We start from the raw sequence: 20,327 nt of genomic DNA on the forward strand, positions 1-20,327 counted from the left end.
ACACCAGCCCTGTGCCGTAGGAACTGCCTTATCCCCTTACCACTGTGAACGAAGTAAGACACAAAAAGAGTTGAGTCACTTGTCCAAAATAGCAGTTTAAACCAGGTTTTAAATCCAGATAGCCCCACTTTAAAGCCAGCAACCCCCAGCATTTGCACAGTGCTCTGGGAAAGCGATATAAATAACTCACATACAAGGCAGCTAGCTAAGTGCTGGAACCAAATAATAAAAATTAAGGAATCAGAGAGGGGAACAATTGCCTCAGAATGAACACATCCGGGAAGGCTTCGTGGAGGCAGTGGGCTTTGAGTGAGGTGTGAAAAGGACAGGTGCTTTCCCAGGTCGATGAGGGTGAGAGCTGCAGGCATGAACAGGGAAAAGGTATTGAGGAGAGAGGTGATTGGCAAGGCTGGGAAAACGGAGTGTCCTACAGAAATGGTGTGGCAGAAAGAACAGGCACAGAAAGAACCAGTAGAACCTTCAGCGAGGGCTGAGGCAGGGAAGTGGGAAGGAGGGCAGGAGGGCCAGTGGGAGGATCCTGCAAGAAGACAGATGTGACCAGCAGGCTTTGGCAACTAACTGAATGTGGAGAGGAGGGGGAGAAAGGAGTGGAGGAGTCACAGGACGCAGCTGCCCACCCCTGCCCCCTCAATGGCTGGAGAGGAATGTGCATTCCCTGTGACCCCAAGTGGCAGGTTTAAAGTGTGCCCTTGGGGAGGGAACCCAGACGTTGATCCACATTTACAATCCCTCTTCAACAGTACTCCTCCAGGGAAGTCTTTTCTTTCTGACCCCCTGCCCATTGGTCTCTTTGAGTAACACAAGCAGTTTGCACTTGACCACTAAGTAACTTAAAGGCTGGTGCATTAGAACTCAGTCAGGGGTGCCACAGAAAAAGACCCAGCAATCTGCTTCTCTGAGCATTTTAGCCAAGAAAACACCATATGGAGCAGTTCGACACTGCCAGTGTGTGGAATCGCCAGGAGTTGGGGGGGTCACCAACCACGAGTTAGAATAGACTCAAGGGCAGCGAGTTTGGTTTGTGGGTTTCTAAGTCCCCAGTGTCAGGGCCCAATCCTGTGGCCAAGAATACAGTACTTCACTGGAGCCCTCGCATGATAGTGCCATCGAATTACTTGGGGAATAGAGGCAGCCCCTGACTGAGGGCGAGATCCATTCCTAAGTATGTCTGTCTGGAAGCTAAATTCATAGGTTTTAGATGTAACAGGTGTACCTGGTTCTTATTTAGCTTCCAAAGCCTTTGCAATGCTTTAAAAGCAAGGGAAGGCTACTGTGATGAAGGATTTGTCTGTGGGGATTAGATTGAGCATTTTAAAGCAAGGACAAACTCACATCTCATTAAAAGACAGGAGTCCTGGTGGTACAGTGCCTTAGTGCTCACTGGTTCAGATCTATCAAGTTGTTTTTTATGTGAGAAAGCTGTGGTATTCTCCTTCCATAGGATTTATGACATTGGAAACCCTATCATGTCCTATAGGGTCGCTATACATTGAAATCTAACAGGGAAATGGATTTTGTTAAAGGGTAAGTAGGAGTTGCCTATAGTTGACCATTTGTAGCTGGGGATCATATTGCACTAAGGATTTTTCTCCCCAAAGACTCTGTATTTTGTTCAGCTCTGTGTCTCCAAGCCAGAGCTTGGCTCATTCAAGACTCATAAACACTTGCTAACGGGATTCACAGCGCTGCCTCTGGGCCCTATGCCCTTCGTCCACCTTGGAAGTCAGCCTCGCAGCATCTCATCACCGTGTCCCCAGGGCCTGCTCCCCCGGCTGCATACTGGGAGGGAGCTCTATTCACGTGTTCACCTGTCCACCTGCCCCACACTGATGGGTTTTGACATTTTCGTACAGGGTTGCCGGGTGGCAATAATGAACAGTTTAGCATGGAAATTGGCCTTAGCAGGAGGGGGCTGGGGTGTGTGTGTGCGATTAGAGAGCATTCGCTTAGGTGACACCTTCAGCCCTGCTTCCTTCTCCACATTTCCTGCTCAGCAAGTCCTCTCAATCCAATCCATTTGTGTCTCTGTTCTGTCCCCCGAGATCAGTTTCTCCTCTGTTACTACCAACATCTGCCGGGTCAGACATAAAAGGGAGGGTCAAGGAGTTTGTCTCTTCTTCCCAGCATCCTTTTCGGTACTCTAGTTCCTCATTCATTGAGCCCATCAAGCTTTTAATTGGTAGGGCAACACATAGAAGACGTACCACCAGAGTTCCTTAATTCAAGACATAAGAGAGGACAAATAGTCATCCTGCCCCTTTTCTCTAATAGTTTTACAACTATTTCCCTTTTGTTATAGTGGTGGGGTTTTTTGTTTTTTTTTACATTTTTAGAAATAATTTCTTTTTTTTTCTTTGTTATGGTGTTTTGTAGTAGAATTCTTGCCTGCCATTTTGGAGGTCCAATTTGAATACCACTTAGTACAACTTCACCCACAGCCATCACTTACACAACAGAGGTTGACTTGTTGCTGTGATATTGAATAGCTCCCAGCTGAAAGTCCAGACTAGGAATAAAGGCCTGGCAATCTACTTCCAAAAGTGGGTCAGTAAAACCCCTTTGGAGCACAAATGTCTGCTCCACAAATCCAGTCATGGTGCTGGTGCATGCTGCATGGCCCGGTTCTGCTAGGGGAGCAGCATGGGGTGTTAACAACTTAACACCAGCCAACAATAATCCAACAGCAGCTAATAACCAACCCCAGGCCAGTTCTGATGACACCTAAGAAACGAGTAAATTGTCCTCAATCTACCAGAACAGCTTGATACTCAGAGAGTGACATAATGTGACCCTTCAAAAATGAGAGGGAGGGACTATCCTCAAAAGCTCCTAAGAAGGGGGTCAACACCCACTTTACAGCTAGAGCAGCAGCCTCTTCTGCTCTGCCGGCCACAGCCACAGGTACCCCTACCACACCCCCAGGTCTCTGGAGTCAGCCTGCAGCGCTCCGAGGAGTGGTCACGGCAGAGGGGCATCTGAGCAGAGTGAGCACCAAAGTACACATTTAGCAGGTGCTGCCTGACTCTAGCGGCACTAATGGATTCTGTTATCTACACGGGGACCCTTGCAGACAGATCCGCAAAGTGGAAGGAGGTGCAGATTAAAAATACACTGCTAGCAAGGAAGATCTGGTGGCCAGGTGGTAAGACTCTTCACTGCAATTCCAAAGGCACACGGTTCAAATCCACCAGCTGCTCTGCAGGAGACGGCTGGGCAATCTCCTCCTGTGTAATTAAACTGCCTCTGAAAACAGAGGGTTAGCTAGGGTCTGGAAAGACTTGATGGTACATAACAACAAGCAAGGGGGCTTGGCAAAGTCTTGCCATGAGAATCATGGTGATGCGAAGCCTCTTGGAACAGGAAGGCGGCAAAGAAACAGAAGTTATGGAATTGCTGCCTCTCTTTTGCCTCTAATTCTGTTTTGTCATATGATTGGCAAAGGAGCTGTGACACAGAAGAATTTTTTTTTTTAATAGAGGCTCAATATAAAAAAGACAAAGATTCTCACCACTGGGCCAATTGGCAGCATCAGGATGAATGGTGAAGAGATTGAGATTGTTCACAACTTTAGTTTTACTTGGTTCCACAGTCAACACTCTTGGCACCAGCAGCCAAGAAATTAAAAGATGCATTGGGATGGGAAATTCTGCTGTTGGAGACCTCTCCAAAGTACTGAAAAGCAATGGTGTCACTCTGGAGACTAAGGTGTGTCTGATACAGGCCATGGTCTTTGCAATCACTTGTTATGCATCAGAGAGTTGGACAATGACTTGGGAGGATAGAAGGAGAATTGATGCCTTTGAGATGTGGTGCTGGAGAAGAGTATTGAGAATACCATGGACTGCTAAGAAAGCAAACAGATTCATCCTGGAGAGGGTTAAACTGGGTGGCTCCTTGGAGGCAAGGATTCTGAGGCTCCGTCTAACATACTCTGGACATGTTGTGAGGAGAGACCGGTCCTTGGAGAAGGACGCCATACTTAGGAGAGTGGAAGGACAGCACAGGAGAAGAAGAACCTCTATGAGGTGGACTGATTCAGTGACTGGGGTAGTGGGGGTAGGTGTGTTGGAGACAGTGAGACTGGCACAGGATAGAGCAGGGTTTAGGGCTGTCGTACATAGGGTCACTTTGAGTTGCAGGCAACTCGACGGCACTTAACAACACCACCACAACCAACACCAACACCTATTTTCTAAGTTTTGGACAGACTTGTCTTGAGTAATGACTGCTTGCCAGTTAGCCTGGCCCTGTGCCCTTCCCAGCCTGTACTTGGGAGTTTAAGCCTCACTGGCATACCCGCAGACATGGGGTGGGGCTGTCCACACTTGGATTCATTTTTATGGCTCATAGTCACTTGCTCTGGAAAAGGAACCAAGACCAAAAGGGAAGGAAATAATACCCTATATTTATGGAATGTTTCTATGGCTTCTGAAGTGTTTCCACATACAATACCTCATTTCAGCCTCACAGTCTGCTTGTGAGGTGAGAATGATTATCCCATTATACATATATATATATATATATATAAAGAAACAGGCTGTTGAGTTTATGAGACTTGCCCAAGGTCATAGATCTAGGAAGTGGTGGAGTGTGGACCTTCCAGGAGGAGTTTTTGAGATTCTGTCCAGTGTTCACATTCATCTTTTATTCCTGCAACTGTTCTGCTGCCTATAAACCAGGGCAAACTGTCATTCAGCTTCATTTGTCTGGAGAGCTCACAAGCCCACTGCCTCTACTAGGTCCGGGGCTGGTCCAGTACCTGGATGCCCTTGGGGTCATCTTTCTCCAGTCCCTTAAAATTCCCTGGAAGGGAGCTTGTAACGGACACATCTTTTCCTCCACTCAGAATCCCAGGACACAGAGGTACCCCAAGGCAAGGGTACCTGGGTCCCATTTTTTGACTAAACAAGGGGGAAAGAAATGTTTTACAATTCCCCTTAGAAAATGGATTCAATGCTTTTTTGACATCTACTTCCTGCTCAGAAAATTCCCCTCAAAGTCTAACTTCCTGTTATGTTGTTACTGTGTACTATAGAGTCAGAATCAACCTATAACAGACCCTCCAGTGGGATTTTCAGAGGCAGTAAATCACACAGGAGGGGGCGGCCTATCCTTCTCCCACAGAGCAGGATTCGAACCATGTATCTTTGGGTTAGTAGCGCAATAACAAGGTCTAACTTCCTGCTATTGCCAAGACCTATTTTCCCCCATACACATAGAAGGTTGATTTCTGTAAAAAAAGAGGCACCCATGTCGCTAGTACCAGGGTAGCATTTTCACCCTCCTTATTGATGACTGGGTTAAATTCTTGGCCCCTGCACTTCATGGAGAACTGCCAGCAGTGTGCTAGCAATGTTTGCTATGATGCTGAATAGAAATCAGCGGAGTGTCCAGACTAACACAGATTAGGAAGAAAGACCTGGTGATCTATTTTAAAAAACCAGTAGTGAACACTCCGTGGATCACATGGTCTGATCAACGCTGTGTGTCCCTGTTCATGGTCCAAACAGGGAGGACTCTGTAAAGCGATCCAGCTAGCTACCACCCCACTGTGATGAGCAGAAGAGAAAACACTCAATAGTCTTTTCAAGGTTATCAAGCCTCTCCTCTGACTCGCCTTTGGATGGAGTCCAGCAGCCAACCTGAGTGCCTACCTAGAGTCCTGACGGCTCCTGTCCTTCACACATCAGCTGACTGGCAGCGGCAGCAGCAGCACATGGCCGTCCTCACCCACAAACCACTAAGTTCCCAGCACAATGGATTGCTGCATCTGTATACCTGAGCCTGCACCTGGGGCGACGGAGCAAGAGAGGGAGTTCCCAAAATAGAGAGTGGAGCTCCGGGCTATGTAACAATGTCAGTCTCTAGGTGACTGGGGATAGGCAGAGCCGAGATCAAGGAAATCCACAGACTACTTCCAAGCTTCGTTCCTGTCACCTTCCTTCTCTCCCCAGAAAGCTGACCGGAGTTCTCAAAAGCCTTGGGACTGCTGAGAATTCCCTTGAGTTGCCAGGAGGGGAAAATGGCTCAGAGGAAGAGAGGGCCAGGAAGGGAGAAGAAGACACCAGGCCGTCTCTACCCTCCCTCCTGGGCCCTCCCCAGAGGAAGCCACAAATGCATTAATTAACTAAGTAGTTCTGAATGTACTCCACTGCACCTCATTGTCTGCAGCTGCCATTCCCAGGGGGAGCCATAATATACTCAGCGCGCACTATATAATTAAATATCAACATGTATCCCCTGCCCAGCGTCGGGTTGCGTATTTACTTGCATTAATGAGGACTGGAATGGCCTTACTGATGAGATGCCCCCAGAGGTGGCCAACGAGGCCGGTATCTCCTGAAGTGGAGCGGCTTCTGCCCAGTCTCCCTCTCCTCTCACTCCTCTGCCACCTCCTCCCACATCTGGCCCCATCTGCAAAGGGCATCATCTCAGGACCCCTGGTGGAAGCTCTTGGCCACACTGCAGGCCCAAAGCGCCATCAGCTCGCTGCACCCCTAAAGGGAGTCAGCCACAGCGGCCCGCACGTGGTACATAATGACTATGTTTCCGCTTAATACAAATTGTGGTTATTTAGCAGCCCAAATACCAATTCCCCACTGAGATCCCTGTCGTTGAAACACCGCACACATACACAGACTCCGCAGACACAAACACAAGCACCTGCGTGCTCTCCCTGCCCCCACTCCCCACCCCACTAAACCTCCACCGAAATGCTCTCTGGATTTCTCACCACCCTGGTGGGTGCAAAGGGAACTTGGCATATGACAGACACTCAACTCAACCTCATCAAGTCATCAAGTCAATTCTGACTGTTGCCAATTTTCCGTCTGGTTTCTCCCTTTAGGGGAGGAAGCTGCTCTACTTTTCTCCCTTGGATCCCACTGATGGTTTCATATCGCCTTAGATGCACAGCCATTCGGCAAGCGGCACAGCACCTTATAAACTAGGCCACATAGTGGAAATGAAAGGGACAGGGCTTTGGGGGGAAAAAAGACCTGAGTTCAAATCCTGGTTTTGTTTTTTACTGGCTGTGAAACTGCCAGAATGTTCCTGAAACTTCCAGAGTGTTGCCCACTTACATGGGAAATGGAGACAGTGATACTGATGTCACAAACCTACCCCAACCCCTTGTCATCTAGTCGATTCCAACTGTAAAGATGGGTTTAGTGAGTCAGAATTTGCTCATTCCTGGTGAGGGACAGTAAATCTTTATGGAGACACATTGCCACATTTTTCTGAGTTTTTTTTTCACAGAGAAGTGAGTTTTTTTCAGGAAAGCCTGAGCAGCAAGTGGGAGGTTCAAACTGCTGACCTTTTGGTTAGCAGTCAACCACTTATCCAATATGCCACCAGGGCTTCTCCTCGCCCTGTAGGGATATGTGTATAATAATCTTTATACACATATTTAAGTTTGTAGTATACTCATCTTCAGTTACAGCAAGTCAATATCATGAAACACCTGCCTATTTGTTTTGTTCCTTGACATATTCCTAACACCCAGATTAGTGACCAGCATATATTACGTGAGCAGGAGATATTTTCTGAATGTGTCAATGGCATGTTTTCTTTACAAACCCCTAACAGTCCCATGAGGTGAGTATATTGCCACCTTGGGCAGAAAATAAACACAGGGAGATTAAGTATCTTTTCCAAGGCACACTGCAAGTCCTGGTTTAAAAAGAAAAACAAGAAACAATTGCTTCTGAGTTGATTCTGACTCATGATGATTCTCTGCGTGTGTATGTGTATTGAATGAAAGGGATGAAATACTGAAGCTTGAGAGAGGGAGAGTTTGCCATTCATAGGATTTTCAATGACTGACCATTTGGAAGTAGATTGCCAGGCCCTGCTTCTAAAGTGCCTTGGCTGTGTCTGAACCACTAGCATGCTGGGTAGTTGTTTTAAGTACTATAAAGTCGGAACACTCAGAGCTGATTTTCCAGCAGGTTTCCAGAGGCATTAAATCTCATGAGAACAGACTGCCTATTGTTCTCCTGCTGGTGGATTTGAACTGTGTGCCTTCGGGATGGTGGCACACTAAGCCACTAGTGCTCCTGGGTGAATTAACTTAATTAATTTGCACCAACGAAAGACCATATTTCCAGTGGCAGGTAAGATGAAAAGCAAGGTCTCTGACAAAGTGATGAAAAAGGGAAAGTAAAGACAAAGAAAATAACAGGGTATGGATTGTAAGAATGATGGGCCCTGTTTCTGAGAGACTAATGAATCCTAACACAGTTCCTACTGATCAGGTTACAACAAAACCCAAATTTGCTGCCATCCAGTCAATGCCAACTCATAGTAACCCTCCACTGGGTTTCCAAGGCTGTCCAGCTGCCTGGGAGGACATTGTCCTTCCTTCTCAGTAACCTATGGATTCCAACTGCCAACCTTTCCACTGTTGTTGTTGTTATGTGCCATTAAGTCGATCCATACTCATAGTGACCCTATGAAAAACAGCTCTGAGCCCTGCCCTATCCTGAATTAATCTCACTGTCTCCAACACAGCTACCCCCATTACCCCAATCACTCTGTCAATCCATCTCATCCAGGGTCTTCCTCTCTTGCACTGTCCCTCCACCCTCTCAACCATCATGTCTTTCTCAAAGGACTGTTCCTTCCTGGCAACATGCCCAAATTACATGAGATGGAGCTTCAAAATCCTAGCCACCAAGGAGCAACTTTGGCTTCACCCTATCCTGGACAGACCTGTTTGTTCTCTTGGTAGTCCATGGTATGTATGTTCAATACTCTTCACCAGAACTACAACTTAAAGGAATAAATTCTTCTCCTGTCATCCTTAGCCATTGTCCAGCTCTCCAGGACACAGTAAGTAATTGCGAAGACCATGGCCTGCATCAGGTACACCTTAGTTCCTAGACTGACATCATTGCTCTTCAGCACTCTGGAGTGGTCTCTGACAGCAGACTTTCCCAATACAATTTGTCTTTACATTTCCTAACTGCTGGTATCAAGAATGTTGATTGTGGATCTGAGCAAGATGAAACTGTTAACAGTCCCAATCTCTTCTCCATCTATCATGGTGCTGCCAGTTGGCCTGGTAATGAGAATCTTTGTTTTCTTGATGTTGAAATGGATATTGAAGACTGCAGTGCTTAACCTTCTGCAGCAAATATTTCAGGTCCTCCTCAGTTTTTACAAGCAAAATTGTATCATCTGCATAATGCAGGTTGTTGATGAGAACCTACTGCTTGTGAGTAGTTTCTAACTCACATCGACCCTATGGGACAGAGGTGAAGTGTTTCATAGGATTTCCAAGGCTTGATGGAAGAAGTTTGCTATATCTTTCATCGGCAGAATGGCTGATGGTTTCACATCACTGAAATCACTGGTTAGACATGGAGTGTTAACTAGTGTCTTAACAGGAGTCCTTATGACAGCTCAGGAAATCCAAATTATGAGTAAGATATGAGGTCACGGGAAGAGCACTTCTCAGCCTGTACAAGAGACCTACCTCTGGGAGGCAGGAGGCAAGCTCCATCGGACTAAGAGTCTAGGCTTCACCTCTATATTAATTTACAAAGACTTCACCCTCGTTTGCTGGTTTTCTAGTAGACTGAGTTAATAATGAGCTAGGCTTGCACTCTTTAGATGTGAATTCCCTAGAGTGGGTCTCAGTTGTCTTCACAGGGATCTCTGGGTGTTCCCAAACCCCGTTACTCGATGTGGAACAGCTGGGCTGGGTCCCAGAGGCCATCTGTGTGCCACGCTGGCCTGTGTGTGTGTTGACAGTGAGCCAGGGGAAGAAGGCTCTGCATCTGACTTTAGGGAGTCCCGGGCCCGTGTAGACACAGGCCACACGCTCTTGATCCAGACATGACACATACAGAAAAACTGATAAGTAAGTACAGATTAATGGAGTGACGACAAGGAACAGAGGGAGTTCTGAGGGGTTGCACACGATCAGCGGTCAGCACATCAGTCTTGTCTGCTGGTAGAACTTTAATTCATCAAGAGTATTTCTTGGCCTACCATAAAGGGCTTGAGGCTGTAGAGCAGCCCAGGGCACATGGTACTTGATCCAAAAGTCCACTTTAGGGGACATCTGCCCTTGTTTGAAAATAAGGCCAACCCCCTCTCCTGGAAAATGTGGGCTGGAATGACTCCATGACACCATGAGGACAGCTGAGGTCCTGGTGGCGCAGTCTGTCGCGCATTGCACCACTAAGCAGAAGGCTGAGGTCTCTGGTGGCTTTGAACTGCTTGCAGAAGAAAGGGCAGTCTCCTTCAGAAATGATTGACAATCTCAGAAACCCAACGTAGGACGCTAGGAATAAGAATTGACTCAAGAAAGAGGAGTCATTAAAAAGGACACAGGAGTGGATGTCCCATTGGGGTTCACAGACAGAGGAGGAACATCTGTAGAAATCCATGGGAACAACATTCAGGGATGTTTGATAAAGAGGAGCAGAGACAGCAAGTTCAACAGGTGAGGAAAGAGCCTTTGTTCAATAGCAGAGACAGAACAACACCTACAATGGCAAGAAATCTGTACTCATTTAGGGATAAACCAAAGGGTGGCTTTGGGCAAGTCACTTCCTTTTATGGCCCTGAGTTTCTTGATCCAAAAAAGGAAAGGCTTCAACTGGATGAACTCTTAAGATTTGTACTGACTACTAAAACAAAAAAAAAATCTGAAACCCCAGATTTAGTAATTCCTTCCTAATACCTGGGCTTTCCTGGTCACTGCCAGCCAGGGAAGCCAGCAACTCTAATGCAAGGGCTTCTCTAGCCAAGAGGGGGGTGCTCTGAGCATCCCTCTTTAGATATTCACCACCTCTTCCCACCCCCAAGCCCCCCTTCATTTCCCCATATGCAGATGGCTTTGTTTTCCAAACCTGATAGATGCTGACAGGTATATTGTTCTCAGCATCACCAGACTGCCACAGGCTGCTTAAGTCAAATGATTTTCTTTCCCTTAATAAGTTGGTAGAGTTGGGTCTTTTTTTTCCCCCCTTTAAAAAGAAAAAAAAAGACCTCTCGTTTTTAAAATGCCTCTTTTTACCTTAAAGAGACAGAGTGTCATTTGTAGTCCTCTTTAGCCCAAAGTCAAATGAAAGGAGTGTTAAACAAAGACCAGTCTGCCTCGAAGCAGTCATTTGTGACTGGAGGCTGGGGAGAACTAAGATGGGCCTTGGAGACCCCTCTCCAGAGACTCGGTGATTGACAGGCCCAGGGAAGCAGGAGCAGGTGGGACCTGAACCACAGCCAGCAAGAGAGGTGACAACCACCCACAGAGGCTCAGGGGCAGGAGGCTCTGTGAGGCTGGACGGCTGCCAGGTGGGGGTGATGGGGCTGGCTGGTAGGCAAGCACTGTCTGTGCGGCAATTTCAACCAAGCAAGAGGAAATGGAATGTGGCTGCCATGGTCAAAGTCCAATAGGATTTATTTATGATACAATTCCATGACCTTCGCATTATTTTGGGCCTTAGCACAGAACTGAATGGTGGCTAAAATGGCTTTTTACCCTATAGTCTGGGTTGGTTTTTATTGCAATGTTAACCATCACTGGAGTTGATCAGCCAAATGGCAATCATTTTCCAAACTTTCCTTATGGAGGTTTAAGTCTACCCAGAGGCACCTGGAAAGAAAAGCCTGGACACCTACATCTGGAACCCAGCCACTAAAAATCCTATGGGTTACAGCCCTACCCTGACACATACCAGGCTGCCAGGAGTCAGAGGCGATTCCATAGCAACGGACGGTGGTGATAGTAATACCCCAGAAGACTAAAGCTTCTTAGCTCTGGTGGCCTAGTGGTAAGAAGCTGCGTTGCAATCCTGATGGCATACGGTTCAAATCTATCAGCTGCTCCATGGCAGAAAGATGGACCATCTCCTCCCACGCAATTAACGGTCTCTGCAAATCCACTGAATCAGTCAGTTCTGACATGACGGTCCACAATAACAACAACAACAACAACAACAACAACAGTATAAAGATAAATAAGTTGAAGTCTTCACTCTCAAGAGTCTCACAATCTGAAGAGGACAAAACAGGGAGAAAGACAAACAAGAGGACATGCCCAGTACACCTTATTTTTGCACATGGTTCACCCACATAAATAAAGCGCACACACGTATAACACATATAGCACGCAAAGGAAACAAAAGTACAAGAAGGCAGTACAGTTTATAAAGCCTATAAAATATGCACATAATTTGCTAAAAATACCGTAGGTGACTCAGAGCTATCAGTTAGGCCTGAGGAGGAAAGGTTGCCTGCAAGGGGGGAGCGCCATACCCAGCAGCACAAGGAGTAGTAGTATCCACTGAGCATAGACCGCACTCTGACTACAAGAGCAGAGCTAGCAACACAGAGTAAAGGGGGCTGAATCTCTTAACAACAGAAGTGAACTTCGTCCTATCCTATGCTTCTTCATCATTTCTGACATGCTTGAGCCCAAAGCTGCAGTCACTGTGTGCAGACCCTCAATCCAAAGGCTTGACACAGACACACATAGTAGGTACTCAGTAAATATCAACCGTTAGCATCACAGACTGTAGCTAGGGGGAGGAAGGATGCTCCTTACCCTTGCAAACCAATGCAGCAGTCACTGTGTAAGTCTCTGTTAATTGACATTTTTGGCTGAGGCAGGTCATTAGAAAGGTATTTGGGATCATGCTGGAAAGGTTTTGAGATGCTTGGGGTTTGCTCTGTGAAACCACATGCTTCCTTTTCCTCTCTATTTTGAGGTCTTTACTTTGACACTGCTTTAAAAAGAATTCGTCCAAAACAACAATGAGATATAATCTCACCCCAGTAAGAACAGCAAAATTTAACAGAACAGCAGACAACAAATGCTGGTGAGGTTGTGGAGAAACTGGAACCCTTATTATGGTGCCACCACTATGGAAGGCAGTATGGCGCTTTTTCAAAAAAGTTGCAAATAACATTTGACCCAGCAATTCCACTACCTGGAATATCTCTCACAGATATATGCACACCCATGTTTATTGCAGCTTTGTTCACAATAGCAAAGAGCTGGAAACAACGTAAGTGCTCATCAACAAACTAATGGATAGAGAAGCTCTGGTATGGAATGGACACAACGGAATACTACACTGCATTGAAAAACAAGGAACTCATGAAATATTGTTCAAAATGGATGACCCTGGAGTGAATGGATGACCCTTATGCTGAGTGAAATATCTCAGTCACAAAAGGACAAATACCGCATAGTGCCACTGTTGTAAAATGAGACTAACATTGGGGTTAGGGGGAGACTGAGAAAGTGGGATAAATTATGTATATTGCATTGAAACATATAAGGGAGAGAATTATTTAGAAGGGATATATGATTGGGTATTATTGTCATGACAGGAGTACAGAATGAAGGCTGCACAGTGGAGTGGACTTAGGGGGGAGGGATTGCATAACAATGAAAGAGTTTTTCTTTTGTTTTTCAAGGGGAAAAGTGAATTGGGGGGAGGGGGTGGGCAGGGAGAAAAGTATAACAATGAATGACTGGACTAAGTCTCAGTAAACTTTCATTAAAGTTAATTAAAAAAAAAAGAATTCCTGAGCCCTGGCCCTCTTCTTCCACACCCACACCTCTTTCTCTAGACATCCCCATAGCATTGGCCCATCCACAGTCTGGGATTCACAGGGTCTGATCTCAGCCGAGGGCAGGTGGAGCAGCCACATGCCCTGACACTTATCTCACCACTGGGAACCTGGATTTATTTGACTGATGCAAGGAAGCTGTCTGCATTCTTGCTCTGCAAGGTCCTGGAGGGCAGAAGAGATATCTCTGTGTGAGCACTCAAAAATGGAGAGAGCCCAGGACTTGTCTGGATGTCACTCAGGAGGTGGAACAGAGTTGTGGACACTTGGGAGCACGAGGAAGGGAAAAGGGGCAACCTAGATAGTCTGAGGCTAAAAGGCTACAAAAGGTGTGTCCCTCCAGCACTTCCTAGAGAGAGTGGCTAGCCAGCTCAAAACTATGGAAAGAGCTGAGGCTTAGGAGAGGGGAGATTACCAGCTGCAAAATTAACCCCTGTGTGTTGGGGCTATCCTGATTGAAAGGCAGTGCAGCAGAGTGCTTCAGAGCAAACACTGGAGTCAGACCTCCTGGGTTTTGTCTCTGGGCTTTACCACTTGCATGCTGTGTGACCTTGCACAGCTGCAAGTTTAATTTCCTCATTTGCAAAATGCATTGCGTTAACCTCCATGACCCTGAGATCAGAAATGCTAGATAGTACCCAGCCAACTGTTCTAAAAGGGATCACTGACAAAGATCTTCAAAAGAGTGGGAGGAAAACGTGGAACAAAACTCATATTCTAAAAACAGTCAGGCTCATATGTCTGACAGAGACCAGTAGAAGCCTTCAGAGTATGACCATCAGTTCCTTTGAGCCTGGAACGAAACTCACCCTTGTGGCTTCACTTTAATCTAAACAACAGACTAGCATACAAAGTGAACAATAACACCGAGAAGTTAACACTTACAGTCTTAAGAGAGGCAAAAGGCAGCACTTGCCCAGGCATAAAGCTCAGAGATAGCAGGAAGAGGTAGGGTTTAAGGATTAATGGAAATGAGAATAACAGGGTAGAAGTGGGAAGAGTGACAGTACAGTGCAGGCATTGGGATTAAAATAATAAAACAAAAAAGTGTATGAATAATTGATTGGAAACCTGTAAACTTTCATTCAAATCACAATGGCAAATGAATTGAGGTAGGATTATGCATCAATACATGCAAAGTACTTAAGAGTATCGCTCCTATTATGCCAAAGATCCTGCGTTGTTATTGTTGCTGGCTGATGCTGAGCTGACCCCAAGTTGTGGCCAGCCACATGCAACAGAACCAAGTGCTTCAGTGTTGTACCATCCCATAGTCAGTCTGTCTTAGTCCCCTTAAACCTGTTCAGCATCAAAGCAAGATGCAAGCCTCCTCTGACAGATGGGTACTGGCCGCACACAAAGTGAGTGCACTGACCGGGAATCAAACCTGGGTCTCTGACATGAAAGACGAGAATTCTATTACTGAACTGCTCTGAAGATACTGGATTAGAGCCTTCTCACCATCTTTAAATAGTTCGTGGCTCTATTTCCCTCACCATGAGCATCATTTAGATTCAGACTTAACTAGCATTTACTAAATGCTTCCTACATATGATTATATTATCTTGTTTAATCCTCGCAACAAGTCCTGTGAGTTTTGTGCTATCACGCTCATTTAGAAATGAGAATATTGAAGTGTATACTGAGGGGAACTTCTCAAGGCCTTGCAGCTAACATCTGCTGGAGCTGAGATTCAAATATAGGTCCAGCTCAGCGTGTTTCCCATCCTGTTGTATGCAATAGGGCAAAGGATCCATCCTTTGCTACTGAGCTGTCGTGTCTGCCCAAGACTTAGGGCCAGGGCTCTGGTTCCAGGCAGATCCAGTTCGTGAGCTAAGTGTGCATGCTGAGACTGTCTCAAGGGTGGATGGAGGATTTGCCAATGAAAATGTTACCAGCTGAACCAGCATAAGCCGGCCATATTGGGGCTGAGATTGAGGGGAACTAAAATTAATCCTCTCATTACCAGTCTGACCTGCCGAGGGATGGGCAGCTCTGAGCCAGGAAGAATAACTCCAGCAGCATCTGCTCCTGCAGTCTGCTCCACTTTCATTTCCTCTGCTCTCTCCTGGCTGAGGAAGCTGCCCTGGCACGGAGATGCCACAATGTAGTGTGTGTCTTATGCACACATACATGCAAACACATGGTCAGACCCGAGACAGACTTAGGGGGCTGTGGATGCAGCTCCTTGGGGTGGAGACAAGTTGGTGGAATGTGTGGGCCTCCTCTCTTGTGCCAAGCCCCACAGAGGAGGCATCTGAGTCGCTCTTTGAGTCCCGTGTGATTGGTTTCTGCAGACGTCTCGGGGGCTTGTCTGGTAATGAGGGGTCCTGTTAACTGACCAGTCTCGGTTCCTGTAACTGAGAAGGGCATCTGAAGGTGGAAAGTGGGGTTTGATAAGACCTGACTGCCTTTGCTTGAGTGTGGAGCAGAGAGTTGGCGAGAGAGAAGGGACAACGCTTTGGAGAGCCTATATTCTTGTTCTATGCTTGCGGAGGCGCCTGGGAAGGCAAAGAGGAACACAGAAGGTAGAGTCATAAGGAGACTCGGCGGGTGAGGGTGGGAGGAGGTAAGAGCTGCTGAGGGAGGGAAGAAGAGATTGTCAAACTCTCCGGATGGTCATCAGCCAGATGTGGAGGCCATATGGAGGAGGTTGGCTGGAGGTGGGGGAAGGTGGAGAGGACAAAGTGAGGGGAGAAGGCTGGGCAGAGCAGCAGAGGAGGTGAAGAAGGCTGCTCACCTACATCGGTCTGCCCAGCGATGGCACCAGGATCTGTTAAGCTGGTTAGTACATGCAGGACCACTGGGACTGCCAGGAACTCATGCCAGAGGCTCTTCCCAGAGCACCTGCTTAATACATCTACGGAGACTCAAACTTCACAGCACATCCCCTGCTCAGTACCAACCCCCATGCCTCCTCTCTCCTCGCATCCTCTCCATCTTCACCCTCGCATGTTTTTTGCTGCAGAGAGACAGCCAGCCACAGACAACCTTTCTGGACACAGGAGAATCCACCTCTGGAAAAGCAGTCGGTGTTCCTTGGTCTCCCCCTTCAGCTCTGGGATGCAGGTGGAAGAGGATTAGCTTATCCTGATCTGGTCCCTCCACAGCACTGGGAACTCTCTGGCTAGGCACATTAGCAGTGCTGTGAGGTCTTCTGTGCCGCTCTTTTGAAAACGCCTCAATGGCATGGCCTGGCTCTCCAGCAGAGAACAGATAGCTGATTGTGCAGACATTTTTTGAAAAAGGCAGTGCATCAGAATGCCTGGAGATCTGTTACCTGAAAAGGAGTCTGGGAGCTAGACTGGAGGATTATGGGAAAGAGAGCTAAAGTGGGTGGAGGTGAGGGGGCAAGGAGAGAACAGGTAAAGTATGGTTTCCCTGCAAATCTCAATGTAGTCTTCCCTGCTGGGCATCAGACAGTGTGAAATGCGAGCTCAGGTGTGGAAAACACCCCACCAGTAGACAAACAGAATCATTCCTTCTCAAAGAGGTACTTGAAGGACCCATGAGGGTGACTGGCACCCTGGAGTCCTCTGGAAGGAGACACTAAGATTCCAGCATCCAAGTAGGCAGAGGGCTGCCCAACCTGAAGGCATAGAAGGGGAACCCTATTCCAGTGGTCAAGGCCAAACTGCTTGCATTCCTTCAAAATCCAGGTGGCCCAGTAAGGGCCGTGCCCTCCTGCTTCATCCTCTATCTGCTGAAGTCTGAGATGGAGGTCTGGGGACAGCTGGCCCCACATCAGCAGTCATTGCTCTCCTGGGGACCAGGCTGGAAATCTGGAAAGACCATCCATAGTCCCACTGGGGGTAGAAGTTACAACCTGAGGCCCTGGGGGTGGGGAGAGGTCAGGCTACAGAAAGGCAGCCCTCTTAAGAGAGTGTCTAAGAAAGGCTGGTCAGAGACGGCAAGCCCTCCAGTACAAAAGAGAGTTAATAGGTGCCTAGGGACTCGTTGGGAAGGTTACAAGGTTGGACACGGGTCGGCTTCCCATTGTGCGCTATCCTGGGGTTTTGCTTGATGTGAATTGATGGATGGCTCAATTCTTTTCTTGTCTGAAGCAACCATCCTGACATAACCACTTTGCACCTTTTATTTGCCTGGCACTCTCCAGTTTGCGAAATCCTCTCATCGTTTTGATTTCATAGGGTTGATTTAAGATCACGATAACCCGGTCGAATATATGGGCAAAGAATGATTGCCATTTTACAGGCGAGGAAATAAAGGTGCAGAACTGGTGTTTCTAGTTTTCGTTACCATCAGTATTTCCGAGCAGATGTCAAGGGCTTGATGAGATGGGCTTAACAAAGCTTTGGAGAGAGCCGGTGGTATAGGGGGTTGGCTGCTAAAATAAAGGCTACATCTTCCTCGCAGTTCGAATTCTCCAGCTGCTCTGAGGAGAAAAGGGGAGAAATCTCTTCTCACGCAATTTATAGCCTTGGAAAAACAACACAGGATCATCTAAGAGCAATCAGTGTAAGTTTGAGCAAAGCCTTTAAAATGCAGTGGAGGTGAGTACAATAGCCGGAGCTCTAGATAATCAAACAATCAACTCCTGTGTGTGGGGGGGGGGGCGTCCCCTACACCTCTCAAATCACGTACAAGTCTGTGTGCACGCTCTCTTGCCCCAGCAGGGAGGCTCAGTTAGCCAAAGCACAGACTGGGAGGATTCCAAAGCACAGGGTCTCTAACAGCGGAGAGTCATGGAGAACAGGAGCCAAAGATGAAGAGTGACAAGGTTAGAATTAGGTTGATACAAGGCCTGAGAAAAGTCTTGAGGGAAACAAGAAAAACCAACTTAGCAAAAGCCCCCACATAAGCAATGGCAAAGGAAGCTTGTTCAGGAGTTAGACACTGCTAGGAGAAAGAGTGATTGAATTTGGGGAAATTTAAGACAGAGAGCAAATGGGAAGGCTAGGTATTGGTATGTCTGAAATGCAGTTTATCTGGAGGTTCCCTCCCCCTTTCCTTTTCAAAATTATACATCTGATTATGCCCTTCCTTGTTCAAAGACCCTAAATGGTTTCCCCTTGATTGCCAAATCCAAACCCTTGAGCCTCCCATTAAGAAGGCTTACAGTTGGACCCAGTCGGCTTCTGCGATGGCTTCTCCTCTGGGCCACTTCCCTTCCCTCCTCCAGCCCTGGGCAGCGTGAGCACTGATTCACTAGAAGGTCCCTGGACTCCCAGGCTCGCTCATTCACGTGCCTTTGCACAGGCTGTTGGTGCGCTGACGCCGGAGAGTGGCGTTAGCATCTCCTCTGGCTCATAATCGTGTATCTACAAGCCCAGCTCCAATGCCCACTCTCTGTGCCGCCTTCTCCACCTCTCCCAGGCTGAGTCAGTTGCTCTCTCAGCTTTCCGCCCTCAAGCACTAAGTGCATATTTCTGCCTTGATTCTCTCCCATGATGTTGCAATTGTTAACACAAGGGCAAGCGGTGACTTATTCATCTTCGTATTCTTCCCACCAACTCATTCAGAGTCTACCTTCCAGCAGATACTCCGAGCAGAGGACTCTGGGAACATCAGACTCCTGGAGCCAGGCTTCCTGGTTCGAATCTTCGCTTCAATTCCACCTGGCTCGGCCCCCTTAACATCTCTGTGCTTCAGTTGTCTCATTTTGTAAAATTATGAATAATTACAGATACTTCATGGGATTATTACAAGGATTATAGAGTTAACATATGCAAAGCTTTTAGAACAGTGGCACTTAATAAGTAGTACATAAGTGTTTACTAGAATGATTATTATCTTTTGAATGTGGGATTTGCAAACTGGACACATTTTTCTTTAGTGACCTTAGAACTCAACGTGTAATTTGGTCTAGGGATGAAATGAAGTACTGATGAGGAAGTGATATACAGAATAGCACACAGTAAATGTCTCACCAGTCAGCTGCAGAATAGGAACCTGTGGTTCTCAAAGAGTTTTCCCTGAACCAGCAGCATCTGTCTTGACTGGAACTTGCTAAAAAAGCCCATTTTCTGACCCCAGGACAGACCTGCTGTACTCAGAGGTGAGGTAGGTGTTTCAGTAATGTGTATCTTAACAAGCTCACAGGTGACACAAGGGTAGGTTCAAGTTTGAGAACCAGTGAACTAGTCCTTTGCATGGATCTTATTGTCCATGTAAAGTGTGTACCTTGATATTTCAAACTGGCATAGCGGTAAGGAACTGCACTGCCAACAGAAAAGTATGTAGTTCAAATCCATCAACTGCCTCACAGAAAAGATGGGCAATCTCCTCCCAATTTACTGCCTCTGAAAACTCACTCAAGGACATCTATCGGTCAGTTCTGACACTCCATAGTAAATAGTAGTGCCCACATTGCAAAATACAGGGAGTCCTGGAGGCTTAGTCCCTAGAAAGATGTGCAGTTAACTCAAAGGCAGTGCCTCTTTGGTAATTCAAATTCACCAGTAGCTGAAAGATGGGTATTCTCCTCCTATGCAATTTACAGCCTCTAAAAGCCTGCTGGACAGTTAGCTACGACACAGAGTTCTGACTTGATGAGAGAGAGAAAGAGTGAGAAGAGAAAAGAAAGAGAAAGCGAGAGACTGGAAAACAACTTTGGGCTCTTACTTTAGTAATTGAGACATTATCAGGCAGAAAACATCCCTGATTGCAGAAGATAACATGCAATGTATTTAGTCTTATCTCTGTCACAGAGAAGGAGCACAAAGAGTATAATTTCTGATCCTCCCTCCTTCTTT

General features: G+C 46.8%; 1 protein-coding gene across 2 annotated transcripts in view; it reads right to left on the minus strand.

The window, feature by feature from the left end:
* PLXNA2 (plexin A2) overlaps nucleotides 1–20,327 on the minus strand; it is a 297,126-nt gene that overhangs the window by 191,598 nt on the left and 85,201 nt on the right. Inside the window, exons 3-4 of one of the 2 annotated variants that reach the window (XM_006887940.1) lie at nucleotides 11,900–11,915; nucleotides 6,685–6,706 (exon numbers count right to left, since the gene is read on the minus strand). The exons of the other annotated variant lie outside the window; for it this stretch is intronic. Coding sequence (XP_006888002.1) covers nucleotides 6,685–6,706; nucleotides 11,900–11,915 — 38 coding nt within the window. The remainder of the gene's footprint in view (nucleotides 1–6,684; nucleotides 6,707–11,899; nucleotides 11,916–20,327) is intronic. 2 annotated transcript variants of the gene reach the window in all.

This window comes from Elephantulus edwardii, unplaced genomic scaffold, assembly GCF_000299155.1.
Source record: "Elephantulus edwardii isolate Elephantulus edwardi_28Jun2011 unplaced genomic scaffold, EleEdw1.0 scaffold00063, whole genome shotgun sequence".
Classification (NCBI taxonomy): Eukaryota; Metazoa; Chordata; class Mammalia; order Macroscelidea; family Macroscelididae; genus Elephantulus; species Elephantulus edwardii.